The following is a 19,199-nucleotide window of genomic DNA, read 5'->3' as shown; positions in this document are numbered from 1 at the left end:
ACATGGCTATGCTATGTTGAAAGAGACACAGTCCCCACCGAGTGAGTCCCTCCCGTCGTCTCTTCGCCTTTCCTCTTCCCTCCGCGACCCGAGGCCGGGCTGCTCTCCTCCTCCTCACCTCTCCTCTCCTCTCCTCACCGCCCCTCACTCCCTCCCTCATCATACCAAGTCCCACGTTTCTTCCGCGAGTTCGACTTGCTGCTCCGCGCTGTTGATACTCCGACGGGCGCTCCAGGCTCGCAGTTTTTCTCAGTTAATACCCGCGAGCTGCTGCAGGTTCGCGCGACGTTTTGTCCAGCGCGCTGCTACTGATCGACGTTACAGGCGTTTCTCAATATCGACGTGGTGTGTGCGGGTGGCGCGAAAAGTTCACTGGAGACCGTGGTTCGAATAATCCCGGGCTGCCGGCTCCATTCATAAGGAACGGAACGATCCAAGGGAAAAAGAGAACTGGCGAAAATCAAAATAGTATACGTATAATCGCTATTCGTTATTTGAATCGCCGAAACATTGGTACAATGATCGTTAAACAATAAAGCTAAGTACTAACTACAGTCCACCTACGTTTCTCGTCTCATACGGTATTCGTTACACTAACTGCGGGTATGATGAAAAGGAGATCCCTCATGTCCGGAGTGCCAAGTTAGCGCAGATATTTTGCGACCGAGGATCAACTGCTCCAGAAACGGCGAAGACGGACTTGATCATCATCATCATCATCATCGTCGTCGTCGACCTTAGGTAAGCGCTGCAGCGAGTCGTCACTCGGTCCTGCGCATTGCTCTGCAGGAACCGGGTGGATTTTTGAAATCCGGGTAAACGACTAATTGCGTGTGATTATCATTTCGCTCCTAGCGATAATTCGTGTTCCATTTTCGTTTCCTGTTGAAAATTTTCCCCCATCCACCGCTCTCCCTCGGTGTAATGCGTAGGTGAAGCAACGCGCGTAGGTGCAACGTGCGTAGGTGTAGCGACCACAGTAGCGTATGACGGTACGGATGTACGCACATACACACATACTTTTACGTGTTGCGTGCATATGCCGTTCAGTCGGACCGACGAAACCGCGACAGTTCCTTCCGCTGTATGGGTATAATGAAAAAAGTCGCCGAGAGCATCTTCGGGACGAAAAGAATTCCGCTTTTTCCCCCGCGGTGTCGCGGCTTCCATTTCTTCACGAACCTGGCCGTCAAGTTCTTACACCGATTGAATAATGCGAATGTCTACTTTTGCCTCTCCTGCACCTTCTGCATCTTCTTGCCGCCAAGAGCTGCCCTCTCCTCGGCTTCAACTTTCGAATGTCGCTTACCGAGGGGAGTTTTCTTCTCCCATTTAAGCAACTTCTCGTACTCCTTCGTCCCAGTCTGAACCCGGTTGGAGATCAGATACTGTATGATCTCCTGGGGCTGAAGGGTTCGCTTCTTCAGGCTAATTCGGCGCTCGACGGTCAGGACGTTCTCTACCGCATTGCGAATTTCCTCCAGCGGAAGTCCGACCGAGAAGCTGGCTAGACTCGAGCAGTCAAAGTTTCTGTCCACCCCGTGATACCGCATCAGCAACTCTTTGTAGATGAGGTACAACGTGTTGTAATCGGGGAGCGGTATGAGGATGAACTTATCGTGGAGCTTCATGAACCCTTTTCCGGCTTTTTGCGGTTGGTCCGTTGTCGTGAGAAATAGGATCTGAAATAGAAAAAAACAACGGTAGGTACATAGCTATAACCATGATATACAAACCGAGCTTGTGGGTTTTCTTGCACCTATGTAACGTAATGCGTACGTGGATTCGATATATCGTTCGCGAGGCGACCAGGTGTCGCTCATTGTAACCCTGTTCCCGGTAGGTATACCACCCACCACTTCCACTTGGGAAACGGACTCCACCAAACAGCACAATAACGGAAAATATATATATATATATATGTATATATATATATACATGATAAACCTGCTCGTTCTTTGCTCAGCTGTCAGGTATAATAAAGTTGAAATATAAAAGACGCGAGACGCGTGTGGGACTTCCGTTAATTTTCTCTTTTATTCGGTAGCTACACATATAGGTGTATAATGTGTTATAAGACCGTACAACTTCCTTAAACCTATACATAATTACGCTTCGGCAGCAGCTGTATACAGACTTTGAAGTGTTAAAGGAAAGATTAACCTTTATTTTCACTAAAGAGTAAAAAGTGCTAGTAGAGAGGTCCGTGAAATCTAAAACCGAGAGAATGTCGAAAAAATTACGATGCGAATCCACAGACTTATTATTATTTGTTTTTTTTTTTTTTTGAATGAAACAGTAGTACCTCGGAAATTTACTTATCGCGAATCATGCGGTTACATTTTTGGACTTCGATTTAAGTTCTGTAATTTTTTTGATTCACCAGTAATTTCGAAGATTTTAAGTGCGGTGAGAAAATAATATTTTTGACGCTCTCCAAAATATCCCTGAGTAGGTATAAAATCTATGTAACTCACTTGATCCCCGGGGCGGATTCCCTTGACGAGTTTGGTCAACGGTCCAGCGAGAAGCTTCGGATTATTTTGCTTTTCCTCGGGGGGTACTTTCTTCCACCACGGCTGGTGTCCGGCGTCGACGAAGAGCAGAGAGGGCGCATAGGCGCGAGCAACCTTGTTGATGGAACCGACGAGCCTCTCCAGGTCCTTTTTCGTCCGGTAGCTCTGCGCGACCGTTTTCGGGGTAAGGTCGAAAAGCAGGGCGCCGATTTCATTGCAAATCGCGTTTACCAGAAAAGACTTGCCCGAGCGGGGAAGTCCGACTATAGAAACGGAGCGGACTAAAGGAGCGACCTGGTGTATCTCCTTCGAGCCAACCGGGAGCACGCAGTACTCCATTATCGGCTGGACCACGTCGCCCAGACAGTTTCTGGGCTCTCTGAATTCCCTACGAGCCTCCGTGTTCTGGTAGGACACGTCGCCCTTCCAATCGCTCATCTTAACATCCGGATATTCGCGGATTATCCCGGTGTTCACCAGCTCGGTGAAGAGTTCCTCAATCGTTGGAGCCGGTCCCTGTTCCTTTTTCTTGCCCGCTTTACCCATGCCCTTCGCCTTGTCTTTGTTTTTCTTTTTATTGTTCGTCCCTTTGTTATCTGGAAGTACAGAAAACTGAATTATGGTACTTGTGAGTTACACCGCATTCTGCGACATTGAGCAGATAATCTTCAGCTGCTTTAACATAGGCTTTAGACAACGCGTCGGGGAAACATGTACGTAGGAATTCTGCACCGTCGAAGGAACAACTTGCATGCCCCGCCATATAGCGGGGGCTTTAAAAGGGAAGATTGATTTGCAGTTCTTCCAATCTTGCGCGGCTGCACTCGTGAAGCTCGGGCCTTGCAGCAGGTGCGGCGTAGGTATAACGTTTTATATAGAGTTACATCGTGCACCGATCCAGCGCTAGACTATCCATTAGCAATGTACCGTAAAATGTGATTCTATACCTTGCTTTGGTGCCCTCTTTCTTTTCTCACTATTTCTGAACTGTGTTTGCACATACATTCGTAACTTGAAAAATCTCCAGTCGGAGAATTCTCGAATTAACGAGGTTGAAGTTAGTATAACGTTATCGTAACGATACATTGGGGAAAAAATCACCATTTTCTTAATTATATAACGATTTTTAAGAAACTAAGCTTTCGAAATATTAGTCTGCTTTGGTTCATCACGGTTTACTTAATTTCGGACAATTCCAAAATGGCGAAATAACGGTTTTCCCCAGAATGAATCGTTACGATAACGTTACTAACTTCAATATGATTCGAAATGCGAAGATAAGTTCAGTGGTCTCATCGGGTTTCAATTGAAATAATCGACCAAAACGTAACCGAAATCGCATGAAAGATTGTCCAAAACTATATTCGAATTCACTTGAACCAACCGAAAGGTCAAAGAATCATCTGAAGTCGAATGGTAGGACGGCTTTTACGAAAATACATAATCAGCCAAATTTTCACACCACGGTAACAATTCAGTCGAATATTTCTGTACATTGACATTAATCATGTTATCTAGGTTCTTTTTGACGCTACATATCCGCTTAAAGTCACTATAGGTTGAATTTTTTAAAAACAATATTTGCGAAAAAATCTTGCCCGTGCCATAATATATCTGTAATAAAATTAACGGGTGTCTGTTATTATCGCTCGACCAGGACGAATTATTTTGCTGAACAATAGGTGCGTTACATTATTATAGCTGCACGTGTGTGGGTATTTAACCTATGCCGATATAACTACGTATACCTACGTATTCTCGCGAAGCTGCGTCCGTCGTGCAAAGTCTTGTAATATATTCCTGTATTATTCTTATACACGACGGGTAGGTATATAATATTCGATAGCATACACGGTGAATGACGTCAGGTTACACGAGTAGGTGGCGAGCTCGGCGATACCTGAACGAACCTGGTGCGCCCCACGCGCAAACCGCGACGCCCACGATGTAGTGGCCAGGCTCACTCTGCTCGCCAGGAATCTTCTTCTTTTCATTCACTGACTCTGCTGGGCTCGTAATTTTAGACACTTCGCTCATTTATTAATATCCACGCAGGATGAAGCAATACTCTATTACCCGCATTTTTGTCACGATTCGATACAGTCGTAGCATTGTCCTTTTTTTTTTTTTTTTACAATTTATACGCCTCTCCAAACACGCAATTATACAAAAATATATCATTGCTCCACAGGCGGAGGATTATTGTCTTCTTTTCGTGTCAGGGTTAAATTCGTGCAATTGTTCCGCGGATTATTTAAAATCGCGGTAAATCCGCATGCATTTATGCAATTCAGTCCACATTTTATCGAAATTCGTCTGCACACTTTGGCAAGTAACGATAAGAGATTCTACCGATCGACATTTGTTTCGCCACGAGACAAATGTCGATCGGCAAAATGTTTCCTGCATTGCATAAATGCAGGCGGATTTAACCCTCTTAAGCATACATTTTTCAACTCAATATTTTGGCCTGAATTTTGTTACTCGGGGGTTTTTGGGGTCGCTGATCACAAATCTGAACTCAGAATTCGATAATTTCAAAATCCAAGATGGTGGATCCTGTATGGCGAGTGTAAAATCTAAACAAATATAAAAATTCGATGCTTTGGGCCCGAAACTTGTTACTCGGGGGTTTTTGGGGTTATACGAAGTAACAAAAATCATTTGAAGTTGTAAATAAACTGTGATGCGATTAGAACATCGACATTTTTCAGATAGGACGCGGAGCATACCACTGTGACTGAAATGGTCAATGTGCAAAAATCACAATAATACATGTCGTCTTGGAATAAGTTTATCCGGTAATTTTGAATTCTATGTACGTGGCAGAACGAGTATCGGTAAACTCAACACCTACGAATCAGTGAAACACAATCGACCTACGTTTCTGATCTTTTTGTCCCTTCGCGCCCCCGTCGCTTTCGGCCTCGTCCTTCGCGAGGGCGGCTTCAAGGGTGGCGAGTTCGAGGCGCATGAGTTCGTCGACGACTTCCCTTATCTCGAGCTGGAGTTCGTAGGACAGTTTGTCGGTGATGAGGTCAAGGTATTCGCGCTGATGGGGGTTCCCGGTTTCATCCCGGAGGCTCCAATTTGCGAGGAAGTTGTCGTTCGCCTCCCTCAGGCCTTTGAGGGTATTCGGCTCCTCCATTTTATCGCCGCGTTGCTTGACTTTCGGCGTCGCCTTGGCTGCAGCCGCAGCTTTTCCCTTTCCTTTCTTTGCTTCTTCCGCCTTCCGCATCTGTTCCATGTGATATTCCTCCGGGGTGCGGGTCTGCCCTGTTGCTATTAGGATACTGCCTCCTGCTAGGGCCGAAGGATAAGCGTCGAAAAATCCTAACTCGTTGTACCAGAGCAGAAACCATTCCTTGACTTCGTCGGTTATGTCCTCCATCAGTCCTGGTCCCCGAATTCGGTGCAACTATAAGTGGGAAACAAAATTGCGTGAGGCTTGGTACCTACTTCCTCTGTGACTTCTGTGATGCATATCGAGCGATCAAGCGATTGCTGCGAGTGTGGTGTAGATATTATATTCTCAGCCTCTCCACGCTTGTCATTCATCGCTTGATTTATCCGATCCAAGAGTTATACATGTAGAGGAATGCGCGTCACGCGTCAACTGCGGACTCATCCTTTAAAATCGCATGGCTGAATGATCGCTAATACGATTCGTAACGTGCCAGTGAATTAGACGAATTTTATTCGAGGCGTAGCGTTTGGCTCTGCGAGGAAAGAAATACGAGACCGACGTTTGAGGTCAGGCTACGGCATATATTTTCATACATACGCTTACATTTTAGTGTGGGTGAAACGGCGATGTGGGTATTGAAATGACACGCTTGACCCAAAAACTCGTGGAAAATTTTCATAAGTATATAATGGTGTAGACATTATCACGATGGATTAATTGTTGAAATTTATAAATTGCAATACAGTTGATTAATTGACAAATTTCAACGGTGCAGCAGAAAATTTTCGATGCACGGGCGAATTTTCAGAATGTTAATTTTTTACTACAGTGTTCCGGAATCGGTTCCTCACAGCTGCAATCATATCACGGTCAATCATTCGCCGATCTGTTTGTACAATCTAATACCTCTAACCAAACAAACTCAAGTGCATGTTTCATTCGCAATCTTTCATAAAATCCCCTTCACTCATCACGCGCTATGTAACGTGAATTTATTTCTTTTATACGCTTATGGTGTTTCACACGCTGACTCGTACTACTGGAAACAGTTACATGCTGATTCGAAATTCAGCAAAGCAGAACACTTATCTTTTGTAACAGAAAGGAAAAATAATATAATACGAAAATTGAAGCCTCTAACTAGAAGGGCAATTAAAGATCACCTCAATGTTGCCTGATTTTTCATAAATTTCAAGTTTGGTTCGGCTGGATTCGGACATGTTTATTTTATAGGACGTGTCCTTGATGACGTTACCGAATGAAATATTTATCATCCTGTAAAACAAAAGTTTGTTTCTCCAATTCTGAACCGTATATAACGCAGATGGTTCTAATCGATCTGAATTGAAATTCCATAGCTAGACAACAGCAGAGTTCTAGAGGTCAAAGATGCGTCCGTGGTTGAGAGAAGACGGATGCGTTAAGAAGACGATTGAGAAGGGCTCCCTCGAAGGGATCCCTCAAGAGTGCATCAGCCTCCCTGGACCCCGTTACCAGAGTAAATACAATTGAAAACTACGACGCAATTGAAGAGGAGAGACATTGAAAAAATCCCGAAAGCAGAGGCCTAAATAATACACAATAATTCGGTGAGCTTACAATTATTAGTATAGTAATAAAATTACAAATTATATAGTTATATACCCTGGCGTTCTCGGCGTAAGTGGCCGCAAGAGTGGCTGCGGCGTATTCCGGTTGCATCGATTGTATTCGTTTAAAGTTTTCAGCGTCCCGGTCAAATACTTGATGAGGTTTCCAGCTGGGAATGGACATGCCAAGGACCGCCTCGAGGCGGTCGGTCCTTTCCTTAAGGTGGATTCGCGTCGCGTAGCTTCGCCACCATTTCTGCATCGTGACGACCGCTTTGACCTTGGTTCTCTTGTCGTGTTTCACTTCCACCAATTCACCGCTGGCAAGCTTCTTCTTGTAGTCGCTCGTTCTCTTTACTGTAATAAAATAACGTTGTATTCCGAGAATATTGCATAAGAATTAGAATTATATCGCGCTGTTAAAAGATGCAGGCATTATATATCCCCACATTCGGCCCCGACGATTCTGGCCTTCCTGGCCCGGTCATGGGACTGGATCAGCAGAATGGCCGAATTTAGCTCCTCACGGGCGATCCTCGCCGCAGCTTCTTCCGGGCTTTCTACCCGTATCGGAAGATTCAAGTTCACCTCGATTTCCCCCTCAGTCACACGCGGAGACAGCCGCGAAGCTTTTCGCGACATTTTCCCTTCCGATTCGCTCCGGCTCGGGATAACGGTTGAATTTCGCCGCGAATCTTGCAGGGTTGCAGACGCCAGTTTCTATAAGCTCGTATGAAAGGAGTCGTTTGAAAAGTAGCAAGTTCCGCAGAGTTCTCCAATCTAGTATCAGGATAGTGCTCAGAGGCTATAAGCTATGAGGTGTACAGAAAATGAAATCTAAGGACAAAACGCAGTCTTAGAAAAACGTGATCAGAGTCACGTGTACACTTATAACGTATGCCATGTCTTTAGGTACGTACAAATGTCCGTAAGCTTACAGCGCACAGCTATATAGACTCACTGAATTATGCATTTCTATAGGACAAGCTTATCTACCTGCCGGATCAGGTCATTTATATATTTCTTGCGAGCGTCGAGATGAGATTGTCGGTCCGTAACAAAGTAGGATGGTTTTCGCCAACCAATGTCGTCCGGAGTGAGTTTCAGCGGTATCAGAACATCGTCAGCGTAGCTATAGATGTATGAAGCACTCGGTATACCAACAAACTCGAAATGATCATCATTCGATTAGCATTGGAATGATATGAAGAAAAAAAAGAGAATTATATTGCGTCAAGGTGGAAAAGTCTGAACTTGCACTGATTCCGTATTCTGGTAGAGGACCAACTGTCGTTTATACTCCAACATTCGTCCAATGGCACAATTAAGCACCTGCGTTATCAGCTCGCGTTTCTGGTACTGACAAACTTGATCGTGACATAGAGCTAGGCGACGAATTAATTCCCTATATCTGTAATCGATGTTTGTAAATGAATATGTATATCCCGTGAATGACTTGGGCGAAGAATTGACTTCATATACATAAGGCTATTATGTACTCGAGTGTATGTAGTGTACATATGTACCTGATTGCATAACTCGTATATACGTGGGAACCAATTACCTGATGTACATCGTAACCAGCTGACCCGAGATTTTATCTTTCGATTTCCCCCCTTTCTTTTCCTGCTGCAGTCCATCCTGATCCGTCCGTAAAAGTTTCTCCACATCTTCCCTCGTCGCGAGCCATAACTCGGAGTAAAATTGATGAGACATGAAAGTTAACGTTGTATAATTTATACACACGGTTTCGGGCTGCACTTGGAATTTTGAATACTTTTTCAAATATTTATAGTTTATTTTTCCGGCCCTGCACTGTTGCGAGGTTACTACCGCATTTTAATGAGACGAATAACGCGATTTCCGCCTCACCAATCTGACGTTAGCAGTACCTTGTCAATATATCCCGTAATAAAATAATCTATAAAATTCCTTGAAACTTGCAACTACTTTAATATAAACGCACCTCAACCTACAGACAGTTTCCAAAATAAACGGAAACAGGTGGTTCAAGATGGCTAAATTATTCCAGCACGATGCCTGCCTTGATGCCCGGAAACCGAGTGCTCGTTCAGGTGCTGATCTGCGTTCTGTTGACAGCATCGAGAATCGCTTCGGAGGACTCACGTTCCTCGGGAGTGATAATAGAAAACGAATGGAAGTGTCCCAACATAACGAAACACCCGTCTGTAGAGTGTTCCTGCGATTTTCCCCACACCCTGAGATGCACCGGCGACAAAAATGCTCTGCAGGTGCGACATCATCATCGTATACATATATATATATGTATATAATACGTTAACGTCTTCGCCAACCCTCGACGAATATTCCTGAAATAATTCCGAAGTAATAAATTCTTAACTATCTAATTATACCTACACGCCTTCAGGTGATCGGCAAACGACTGCGCCTTTTCCCAGCCGGGACGATTTCTCTTCTGGACATAACTGTGTCCGAGATATCGATACTTCCGGCCCGATTCCTCGACGGCGTACCTCTGCACGGTCTCGTCGTATCTACCGGCGAACTTCGCCGTGTCAATGAAAACGCATTCGTCGCCTTGGCGCGGTCCATTCAAGCTCTGGGCCTTCCCAACAACCTTTTCGAGACCGTGCCGAGCCTCGCTCTGAGGCCCTTGATCGGCCTTGAGAGACTCGACCTCTCCCACAACAAACTTACCACTCTCGAAGCGGATTCTTTCGCGGTAAGTAAGACATTCTGCGTACACTTTTGGCTTTGGTCGTTTGGATGTTTCCTTACGCACTGTGAGAGAGATTCCATTTTTGCTCTGGTTGCTAAGAACTTATAGCCAAATGAATATCGGTGCAACAATGGCTGAATATTCCGATTTTACAAAAATGTGGTACAATTGTTACTGTTCGGTGCGATTATAGTTTTCAATGCTGCAGTTTCTGGTATCAACGCAGCAATAATGTATTTGTTCAGTTTACTACATTGATTTGGCTTAATAAGAAGTGGACTTCACCATCACCAAATTATCGCAACATTCGTCAGAAAAAATAGTACACCTACTAGTGCTGTATCCAAAAAGAGTACCAACGATTGCTATGAACCAAACTCTTCATCATTTTATTTTGTTGCGAAACTCATATATCTTGGTTATCGTTAAAAACGGAAATAAACAAGGACCGTGTAATACTACTTTAGGAATTTTTCTTGATGTACGAAGTTTACTTTCGAGTCTGTAAATCCTTATATTACATAAAACTTTACCTGGGTCATTTTGCAAATTAATTGGTTAGAGCCGATACATGGTTTATCTTGCCTCTATTAAGGCGGGCGTTCGATGTTTCAGGGTTTGACGAATCTGACCTATCTCGACCTGAACGACAACCTACTGTCGCAATTGTCACCCCAAGCATTTCCCAGTTTCGGATCTCTGCGATCGCTCCGGATGCGCGGCAACCAACTGAGTGTCTCTGCCCTCTCAGCCCTCAGGGGACTTCAAAATCTCGAGGAACTCGATCTATCCGGTAACCGACTGATCGGCCTTGCCACGCCCAACCTGCTACCGCGGATGCCCACGCTTCGATTCCTCACTTTATCAGGAAACCAACTCGACACGGTGCTGCGTGGCGCGCTTCAAGGTCTACCAAATCTCACCTGCCTCAGCCTTTCCAATAATCACGTATGCACTACATTTATATGTACAATGTTATTTTGAAATTAGGTACTGTATATACAAATTCCAAGCCAAGCCTTTAGTCAAAATTCAGGACAAGTTTACTCTTACGCAATTATGTAGATCTACTATAGGGAATTTAAATGACAGGCATATGCAGCGTTATAAGAATTCAGTTACACTTCGCAACTAAAGGCTCGTTAAGTTATTTTAATAAGTGTGGGTAGTTAATCACGAACTATGAATAATAGTACAGATATCGTTCGATCGTATACTTTACGAAAGTGAGGTTCGCAAAGTTGAATTCTCGGGTCTTTAGTCCTTCATCAGAAACGACATGATGAATAAAATATTTTCATACTTTTATCTCGTTTATGAGCAGGAAAGTGACCGATGTAAGAACTTGTGTGTATACTTCGCAAACACTTTTAGCTTACCGAAAATTCGATAGATAATATATTCGGCTTATATAACTAATTGCCAAGTAGTGAAGTAAGGCCATTTGTGCGTACAGATCCCGATATCGACATTTTACCGATATTTTTTGACGTACCACAGCTTGAACAAAAACCCTTTTTTTTAGGGTGAGAGGTATTCGACCAAAGCGGGGATAACCCTCCACTCTAAAAAAAAAGGTTTGTGTCCGAACTGTGATGCGACAAAAAATGTCGATAAAATATCGGTATCGGGAACTGTACGCAGAAACGGCCTTACTTCTTACTTCACTACTTTCCTATGTTAATACAGATCGACGTACTGCAGGACCACGCGTTCAGGAACTTGTCGACCTTGACAAAGCTGGAACTGGCCAACAACCGAATAGTAGCGGTGTCAAGCGCTTCGCTCGCGCATCTTGAGAAACTGACGAGCCTCGACCTGACCCATAACTTCCTCCGTTCCCTTACGGCGGACCTGATCCTACCACTGAAGAACCTGCAAGAGCTGCATCTCGACGACAACGACATCAGTATGGTGGCGAGCGACGTGTTGACGCCTAATTTGAGACTGAAGAGACTATCGCTGGCCGACAATCCCCTGAACTGCGATTGCACCCTCCTCGACTTTGCGAGCTGGCTGACAAACTCGACGAGCCTAACCGAGGAGGACAGAGCCTCAGCTGTCTGCGCGACTCCCCCAGCTCTGGAAAACGGGATCCTGGCTCAAGTATCCCCGGGGAGTTTGCTGTGCGGCGAGCCAATACCCCCCTTCGCGACCCTGGCGCCATCGCTCCCCCTGATTCCCGACACCCAGATCACGCTGGAGAGTGTCTATTACCAGGAGTCGCGGACGATAAACTTGGTCTGGAAGGTCGAACCATGTTCTAAACCGTACACCTGCGACAGGGTGATCGTGAACGAGTGGACCGGTGACAGCGAGGTCCACCTCGCGACGCGGCCGCTTCATTGCGAGTCCGCGGACATGCTGGACCCCTGCACTCTTCCCGTCACGATCCCAGCGAGTCTGAACCTCGAGTTGGGTCACAGATACCGCTACTGCGTCGCGGTGATCCAATCGGGAGAGCATGTCGTGCCTGTACCGGGATGCAGCGATATCCTCACCCTGGAGCGGAATACTGCGTTGAAGACACCGGCCGCCGCTGGTCCCAGGATCGCAGGGATGAAGACGAACGCTTCCGACGACGGGTTTCTCTACGTCGACGTGAATCTCGTTGGCGGAGGGCCGCGGGACCCGGCCGACTGTGATCTCAGTCTTGTTGTTTTTTCGGAAGAGTCGATCGTTCGAGAGCGGAAGCTCAACTGCACCAGGGGATATGCGACCATCGCCGACCTCGCCCAGGGTCCCTACAGAGTCTGCGCTACGGTAGTTCAGGGTACGGATCACACCGAGATGCAGCTTGCCCCGCGGACCCGGTGCGTCGACGTTACGGTTCGGGGCGTGCAGGAATCCGCTCGCCTCGAAATCGTCCTGTTCGCTGTAATCGTCGTTGCCTGCGCTCTCCTCGTCGCCGCTCTCTGGGCCGGAAGGAGTCTTCTACACCGTACCAGGCCTACACGGATACAGGGCCAGTGCTTCCTGCCCGCTGAGGAGTTCGAAATCACGCATAGGGCCCGGTACGTTAAACTCCTCACCACCACCAAGGTCTGAACTCCGACACCCAGGTGATCGGACGCATCGACTCCGGCAAACTGGAAGACTGCCCGATAGTGGATACTCAAGCTCTTGTTTACTCGTAATTCAAGGACTGCTGGTCGAATGGTATCTCGCTGGAGGTGATCTTCTTTGATTATCAGATTCAAGGATTTGTTGGGCGGACTGGTACCGTCGGCGGTACAGTCGAAAAAAATTGAAACTGTAGAAAAATTGCGACGCGCATGAATCGCAATCGAAATTAATCGAGATGAATTTGTTGAAATTTGCGATGCGCCATTTCAGAAGGGGAAATTGAGTGGAAGTCTGTTTAGAGCAAATCAGTTGGCCAAACATAACCCGTAATGTTGAATTGCTAAGCTGCGTTTTTTTTTTGCAAATAAATTCTTTAAAAACCACTCGAGACGGATTTTTAGATTTATCTCCTTGCAATGAATACAATAATATTGTAAATAAAACCATAGTAGGTTATTCATTATAAATTAAAAAAAAAGATGTGTATGTGTATGTGTACCTAATTAAAAATCCATCTCGAGTCATTTGAAGAATTTATTTACGTAATAGTAGTAAATCTTGATTTTTAACAATTACAGGAAATATTGCTATAAGCAAATTGAACTCAATTAACTCTAGTCGCACCTCGCTGTTTTGTCGTTTTTCGATATGACATCAACGCGAGTAATATACATATATGCTAAATGCAGCAGATTTTAATAAGGGTAAATTGTCAATTTGCATGCAATACCTTATATGGTACAGATCTTTTATCCATAACATCATTTTACCTGTGGATTGCGATAAAACGTGCTATCAATCCATCATACAGTGATATTTTACTGACATTCTACGTACAATGTACGTATGGGTATAATAGTCGCAATTGTGGGTAAGATAATCGTGCCCAGATTTGTTTAATTATTAGTATAATAATTGCATATTATTAAATCGTTGCTGCATGTCTGCAATGCTTAATTATTCTTAACAAAACAACAAACGATTAGTTGTGAAAAAAAGTTTGCATTGCGGACGAATGATTATGTGAACGAACAATATTTTTACCGTGCCCCTAGGTATTTTTAATTGATTGATGTTTATATTATAATGGAAGAAAGCAATCGAACCATGTATAGGTATCTTTTCTTTTTGCCTAACACATGCCAAAATGATATCTAATAGACACTTAACGTGCATTTAATAATTAGTACTAATCGATCCGAAATGTACGCCTATTTCAAAAGTTTTGTTTTCTCGTACGGGCTGCAAACATTTATTTTATGTAGGTATATTATGATACATCCTACGTCATTATTTTTGCACGTGAAAATGCTTACGTACACGTTTATTATACGCGACATTAAATAGAAAGAAACATATTCACGTGTAATTTTTATATTTTTTTTTATTCGCATGATAAAAATAGTTATTAAATAAAGTCGAAAGAATCATCGGGGAGGTTCTTGTAAAAACTCCATGTGCAATGAATTGTTGAAAGATTGGCCTAAAATTTTGCGTTGTTGACTTGTTCATAATTGTGTTGTGCCTGAGCTCGTAGATTTTAGTATTATTTATTATAAGTATATATGTCTACCTAAGTATAATTACTTACGAGTTGCAATCTGATTTCAAGAATTTGCATAGCAATCAGCATGCGTGAATTTATTTTGCTAATAACATATACACACACACATATATATAGCATATATATATACATCTTTCCTAGTATTTAAGAACGGAGGAGAAAACAAAATGAAAAAGAGAAACAATTATATATAAAACTTTTGTTACTGTTGAATTTACACGAGCTTTGATGTATTAAAGCGAACTACGTTTACGCGGCATTATTGTTAAATCCCAAAATTAACAGTCCCCTAAACATCATTTCATTCCTTTGCTCAAAAATTAATGAAGGTAAAAAATTGTGCAAAATTCAATATAATCAAATTAGATATTTATTAGAAACTTTGACACTGATTTGGTCCAAGTATTATACATTCTCAAAAGTGCACTAAAAATTACAACTAATATATAATATATTCCCTGAATTGTTTTTCCTACATAGATAAGTATCGATAACATACATAGAACTAATGCATATGCATATACAAATATCATGCGATATTCTCAATATACATACATAATTATATCCAGTTTGTACTATAAATTCAAGTAACAAATAATTAGTCTTGGTACACTCGTTAACTCATTTAACATATAATGCTTTGTCTAATACAGAGAATACAAGCTTTACCGTGACGTTTGACAATCGAACATATACGATTTATATATCCGTGTAACTCACCAACCTATAAGATCAGTTATTGTACTCCGTCGCATATATCAGCATTGACTGTAGCGACTCGTAGGCAGCTCTCACCGTGAACCGAAATGCCTGTTCTGCCGTTGCCGCGGGATCGCCTTTGTAGTTCATCAATTCGTATCCATTTCTTTCGAGTATAATCTGCAAAATTTAATAATTCAATGTCGAAGCTGTTTTCACTAATAATGATGAAAAATATTCGATATTTTTTTGCCGATTAATCGAGAATAACCGATTAATTTTCAAACTCGATTAATCCACCGACTCGATTATTTTTCCTCACAATCGGTTCATGTTTTTCACTCCCATGAACGATGCAATACAATTTCAATTTATGTGATTAGAGTATCAATTATTACCATCGTCTTACATACTAAGTACCTATTTGATATAATAAGTGAAAGATGAATGAATATTTTCACCTGAAATTGAAAACTGTTTTGAATGAAATTATCAATTATTAAAAAACTTTTCCGGTATTAAGACTACATACTGAAATTTGCGAAGTTTCGGTTTTATATGTACCGTTTCAAAAAAATCAAAATAATCAATTGATCGATTAATTTTTACCGATTTAATCGAGTCGTGTTAGATTATTTTTATGGACTCAATTAATCGATGCTTCAATGATTTTTAACTTTTCTTCGTTGCTAGTTCTTGTCACGCTTTCACAGTCAAAACCTTCTACGCAGTTAACTACTGCATTTCAAACATGCGATAAAATTCGATCGACACCTGCTATTCTTTGCAAAGTGAAAATTAATCGGTATCGTCCAACCTTGCAAAAGTAATGGGCTTTCGTCGAGTCGGCAAAACACTCGTAGCGCAGATTCGCCTGAAACTCCTTAGCAGCAAGTTCGACCAGGGCTTTCGCACAGAGATCGTAGTTTACGACGTTATACCGCAGCGGAACCGTGTTGCGGTCGGTAAGAAAAGGCCGATAGTACGGATTGCAGCAGCTCTCGAGGCACGGGACGACTACGTTACCCGACGGCATGTCGTTGTTCATCATTGCGTTGCAGTACGAGTGACTGGGAGGCGGTTTCGAATCGGTGATCTTGGTACTCTTGGTCGTTACAACGGATATCCTTTTGCCGGAGTCATCGAGGGCCAAGTTTTTCTCGTTACAATTCGCAGCCTGTATTTTTCGAGCCGAAAATTCCGAACCTCCGGGGCTTGCCGCTTTACTCCCTCCGTTCTTCGCACAACGCAACCGTTCCTCAAGCTTCTCCGACTTGCGTATCGGCTTTGCCCAAGCTAATTCCCACTCCGATGTTTCGCTCAAGGGACGTCCAGGCTCTGTGCGTAGTTGCGTAAATAATATAAAAGGGAAATCAACAAACGGGCACTATTAGACCGTGGAATAATTTTTTATTGCAATTTTACGCGCGTGCGAGAGTCGAGCAAATTCAAATCGAACAATTTTGGTGCAAACAGTTACTTACGCGCTCAAATATGTACGAAGTCGTTTATCCAAGAAGGCGAGGCAAGATTAAAAAAAAATGAATTGACACACATTGCATTACGCGAGTAATACCTTATTATGCGTAGAGTAGATTTTGACTTGTAGGTATGTACACTGTACATTTATAAATTTGGAAGAATTGGCATGTTGCGTTCAACTTACGTCTCATTATATCGAGTACACGTTGAGCTTGTGATCGAGTTTCGTAGTGGAGAAACGCGAAGTGATTGATTTTCTTAATCTTCATTATCGGAACGCCTGTCGAACGCTGGATCGTGTTTTTCACCTCGGACTCTGTAGTGTCGAGGTTCAAGTTTCTCACGAACAACGCGGACACCTGATTTTGAACAATTGGACGGGAATGCAGACCCAGCGTGTATATAACAATTAAATAATATGAAACAAGCTTAATGCGTATGTGAATTATGTATAATCACGTTTTCGAATTAATCGTCCAAATGCGAAACAAATAAGAATAACAGAAAAATTCGTACCGTTTCCATGATTTCGTCGTCGACGTCTTGGCCGGGTTCGGGATCAGCCCAATCGACAGCGACTTCGTGATTCCAAAGCATGACTCTTCCCGGAATAAGTTTCCGTCGGGCCATCGCGGCGGACCTGTGATCCTTGAATTCGACGAAGACGAAGCCGCGATTAAGCGCCTTGTCCTCGGTCGAGGGATAGACGTAAATGTTGGTGATACCGTCGAGCATTTTGCCGAGTTCCTCCATGAAATCGGCTCTAGTTTTGTCCTTGGGAACACCGCCGAGGAAGAGCCTGCAGTTGTCGATCGATTTAACGACGCCGATACGATGTCCGGGCCGTATTTCGTAGCCGTTTAATTTCTCGATGGCCGAACGCGCGATCCGTTGGTTTTCGAAAAGGGCGAAGGCGTAGCCGCGAGTCGATCCGGAAAAATCCATCATAAGACGGAGCTCGACGACCCGTCCAATCGTCGAAAGTAGCGGCACCAGTTCGTCCTCGTAACAATCCCGCGGAAGCCGGCCCAGGAATACTTCCGCACCTTTGATCCGCGGCACCGAACTCGCGCTGGTCAATCTTCGCTGTCCGTTCTCCTGCACGAGCTGATAATCGCATCGATCTATCAGCGCCAGCAATCTCTTGGTCACATCGTCGGACTTCGAGATGTTTGCAACTCCGTCGGTCGCACTTTGCAGGACGTCGCTCATTGTTCCGATTTTGAAAAATTTGTTTGTCAGAAAAATTGAAAAAATTTGGAGCGAAACCGCAAATTCTGCGTGCGCGGCGCGGAATCGCGCGTTGAATTGTGTGCGGGTATCGCGCGTGCTTTTCGCTCCCTGGATCAACCTGCAACCCCACTCTGCTAATCCCCCCTCCTTTGAGAAGTCCAGCCAATCCTGCGTAAGGACTCGGCCACACTGCCTACACTCCTTCGGGTGATCGGTATATATTTTATACCTATACTTATAGTTGGAAACGCGAGCTGTAGGATGGTCGCAGTTGTTGGCGAGAGAAATTTGTGAAATTGTTCTTTTTTTTTTTGAGTAAATGAGACATGAAATTCGTTACTCCTGTGATCGTAGCTTGGAAATTTGACCACTTTTACACGAGCACTTTAAAATAATTTTTTCTTTTGTATAACTCGGGCAACCTCGAATATATTACCTATCTTATATACATATATGAGTGATTGCGGTGCTCGCGCAATTCCAGGTACTCGCCTGATCCGAGCTCGCCATAAAAACACTAATATATATGTAATGCATACAGTTATACTTAGGTAGAATATCGCTGACGGTTATTGTGAATCTCGTGTTTACATTCGAAAAAGAAAATTAATTCGCTTCGTTTTGGCTTTGTTATTGATATCATTTTTAGTGTTACTCTTCAACAACTTTGGACTAAAATAAAATCTCACATTATACATCATATTATTTATTCATATACTGAGAGATAATAATTAGACACCTGCCAGTTATCACATTAAAAATAATGATTTGCTAACGCAAAGTGCTGAATTATACGTCGTGTATTTTAGCATAACTGTATCGAAACCCCTATTGGTTACTATTTATATTTTTGTAAACTTTTAATTTTGCTTCCATAAGATATCTGTTTTAAAAATTTGTCAAGTCTTAATTAGATCTTTATTCCATTCTTATATATTTTTTTCGGTGGTTTTTTTTTAGAGATTACCGGAGAAACATTTTTGACCGCTGACCTTTCCGTCCGAATACTGAATATTGACAACACAGTATTTGTAATCTTAATTGTTATTAACATACAGTTGAACTAGTTTTAAATGTATTTTTTATCCATATTAATCTTTAAAAGCCCCATTGTATACATAATCCTGAACAAAAACATTGCAATTAATTTTCATTTTATGCA

General features: G+C 43.1%; 3 protein-coding genes across 5 annotated transcripts; 1 reads left to right on the top strand and 2 right to left on the bottom strand.

The window, feature by feature from the left end:
* Window positions 1–147: 147 nt before the first annotated feature.
* On the top strand, window positions 148–15,791 carry LOC124182837 (slit homolog 3 protein-like). 3 transcript variants are annotated; one of them, XM_046570604.1, is made up of 6 exons: window positions 148–741; window positions 7,062–7,292; window positions 9,325–9,544; window positions 9,682–9,996; window positions 10,609–10,941; window positions 11,698–15,791. In XM_046570604.1, exons 3-6 carry the CDS (start codon window positions 9,329–9,331, stop codon window positions 13,039–13,041), a joined length of 2,208 nt encoding a protein of 735 aa, XP_046426560.1. In that variant the 5' UTR covers window positions 148–741; window positions 7,062–7,292; window positions 9,325–9,328; the 3' UTR covers window positions 13,042–15,791. The 3 variants fall into 3 exon arrangements, with proteins under 3 accessions (XP_046426560.1, XP_046426545.1, XP_046426553.1); XM_046570589.1 differs by having other exon boundaries at window positions 158–741; window positions 11,683–15,791; XM_046570597.1 differs by lacking the exon at window positions 148–741 and adding an exon at window positions 6,248–6,269 and having other exon boundaries at window positions 7,066–7,292; window positions 11,683–15,791.
* Window positions 732–9,008, bottom strand: LOC124187928 (IQ and AAA domain-containing protein 1-like). Its single transcript, XM_046580106.1, has 8 exons — window positions 8,857–9,008; window positions 8,551–8,703; window positions 8,289–8,424; window positions 7,742–8,012; window positions 7,348–7,649; window positions 5,400–5,934; window positions 2,478–3,112; window positions 732–1,682 (listed from the first exon to the last, which is right to left on the bottom strand). The coding sequence occupies exons 1-8, from the start codon at window positions 9,006–9,008 to the stop codon at window positions 1,224–1,226; spliced, it is 2,643 nt and encodes an 880-aa protein (XP_046436062.1). The 3' UTR covers window positions 732–1,223.
* LOC124182866 (RNA-binding protein 47-like) lies at window positions 15,356–18,088 on the bottom strand. The gene is made up of 4 exons (XM_046570636.1): window positions 17,321–18,088; window positions 16,989–17,163; window positions 16,140–16,660; window positions 15,356–15,502 (listed from the first exon to the last, which is right to left on the bottom strand). The coding sequence occupies exons 1-4, from the start codon at window positions 18,014–18,016 to the stop codon at window positions 15,356–15,358; spliced, it is 1,539 nt and encodes a 512-aa protein (XP_046426592.1). The 5' UTR covers window positions 18,017–18,088.
* Window positions 18,089–19,199: the final 1,111 nt, after the last annotated feature.

Source organism: Neodiprion fabricii, chromosome 1 (genome assembly GCF_021155785.1).
Source record: "Neodiprion fabricii isolate iyNeoFabr1 chromosome 1, iyNeoFabr1.1, whole genome shotgun sequence".
NCBI classification, from domain to species: Eukaryota; Metazoa; Arthropoda; class Insecta; order Hymenoptera; family Diprionidae; genus Neodiprion; species Neodiprion fabricii.
Note: the sequence above shows the minus strand (reverse complement) of the source record. Positions and strands in the feature narration are given on the sequence as shown.

What these genes read in the sequence shown, in the direction of transcription:
- LOC124187928 (XM_046580106.1), bottom strand. Translation starts at nt 9,008, where the DNA reads ATGTCTCATCAATTTTACTCCGAGTTATGGCTCGCGACGAGGGAAGAT. An exon ending in TACCAGAATACGGAATCAGT is followed by an intron (nt 8,425 to 8,550) that starts GCAAGTTCAGAC and finishes ATACATCTATAG; the next exon opens with CTACGCTGACGATGTTCTGA. An exon ending in GGGACAAAAAGATCAGAAAC is followed by an intron (nt 3,113 to 5,399) that starts GTAGGTCGATTG and finishes CTGTACTTCCAG; the next exon opens with ATAACAAAGGGACGAACAAT.
- LOC124182837 (XM_046570589.1), top strand. Translation starts at nt 9,329, where the DNA reads ATGCCTGCCTTGATGCCCGGAAACCGAGTGCTCGTTCAGGTGCTGATC. An exon ending in TCGAAGCGGATTCTTTCGCG is followed by an intron (nt 9,997 to 10,608) that starts GTAAGTAAGACA and finishes TCGATGTTTCAG; the next exon opens with GGTTTGACGAATCTGACCTA. An exon ending in TCAGCCTTTCCAATAATCAC is followed by an intron (nt 10,942 to 11,682) that starts GTATGCACTACA and finishes ATGTTAATACAG; the next exon opens with ATCGACGTACTGCAGGACCA.
- LOC124182866 (XM_046570636.1), bottom strand. Translation starts at nt 18,016, where the DNA reads ATGAGCGACGTCCTGCAAAGTGCGACCGACGGAGTTGCAAACATCTCG. An exon ending in ACGACGAAATCATGGAAACG is followed by an intron (nt 17,164 to 17,320) that starts GTACGAATTTTT and finishes GTTCAAAATCAG; the next exon opens with GTGTCCGCGTTGTTCGTGAG. An exon ending in AAGCCCATTACTTTTGCAAG is followed by an intron (nt 15,503 to 16,139) that starts GTTGGACGATAC and finishes TAAATTTTGCAG; the next exon opens with ATTATACTCGAAAGAAATGG.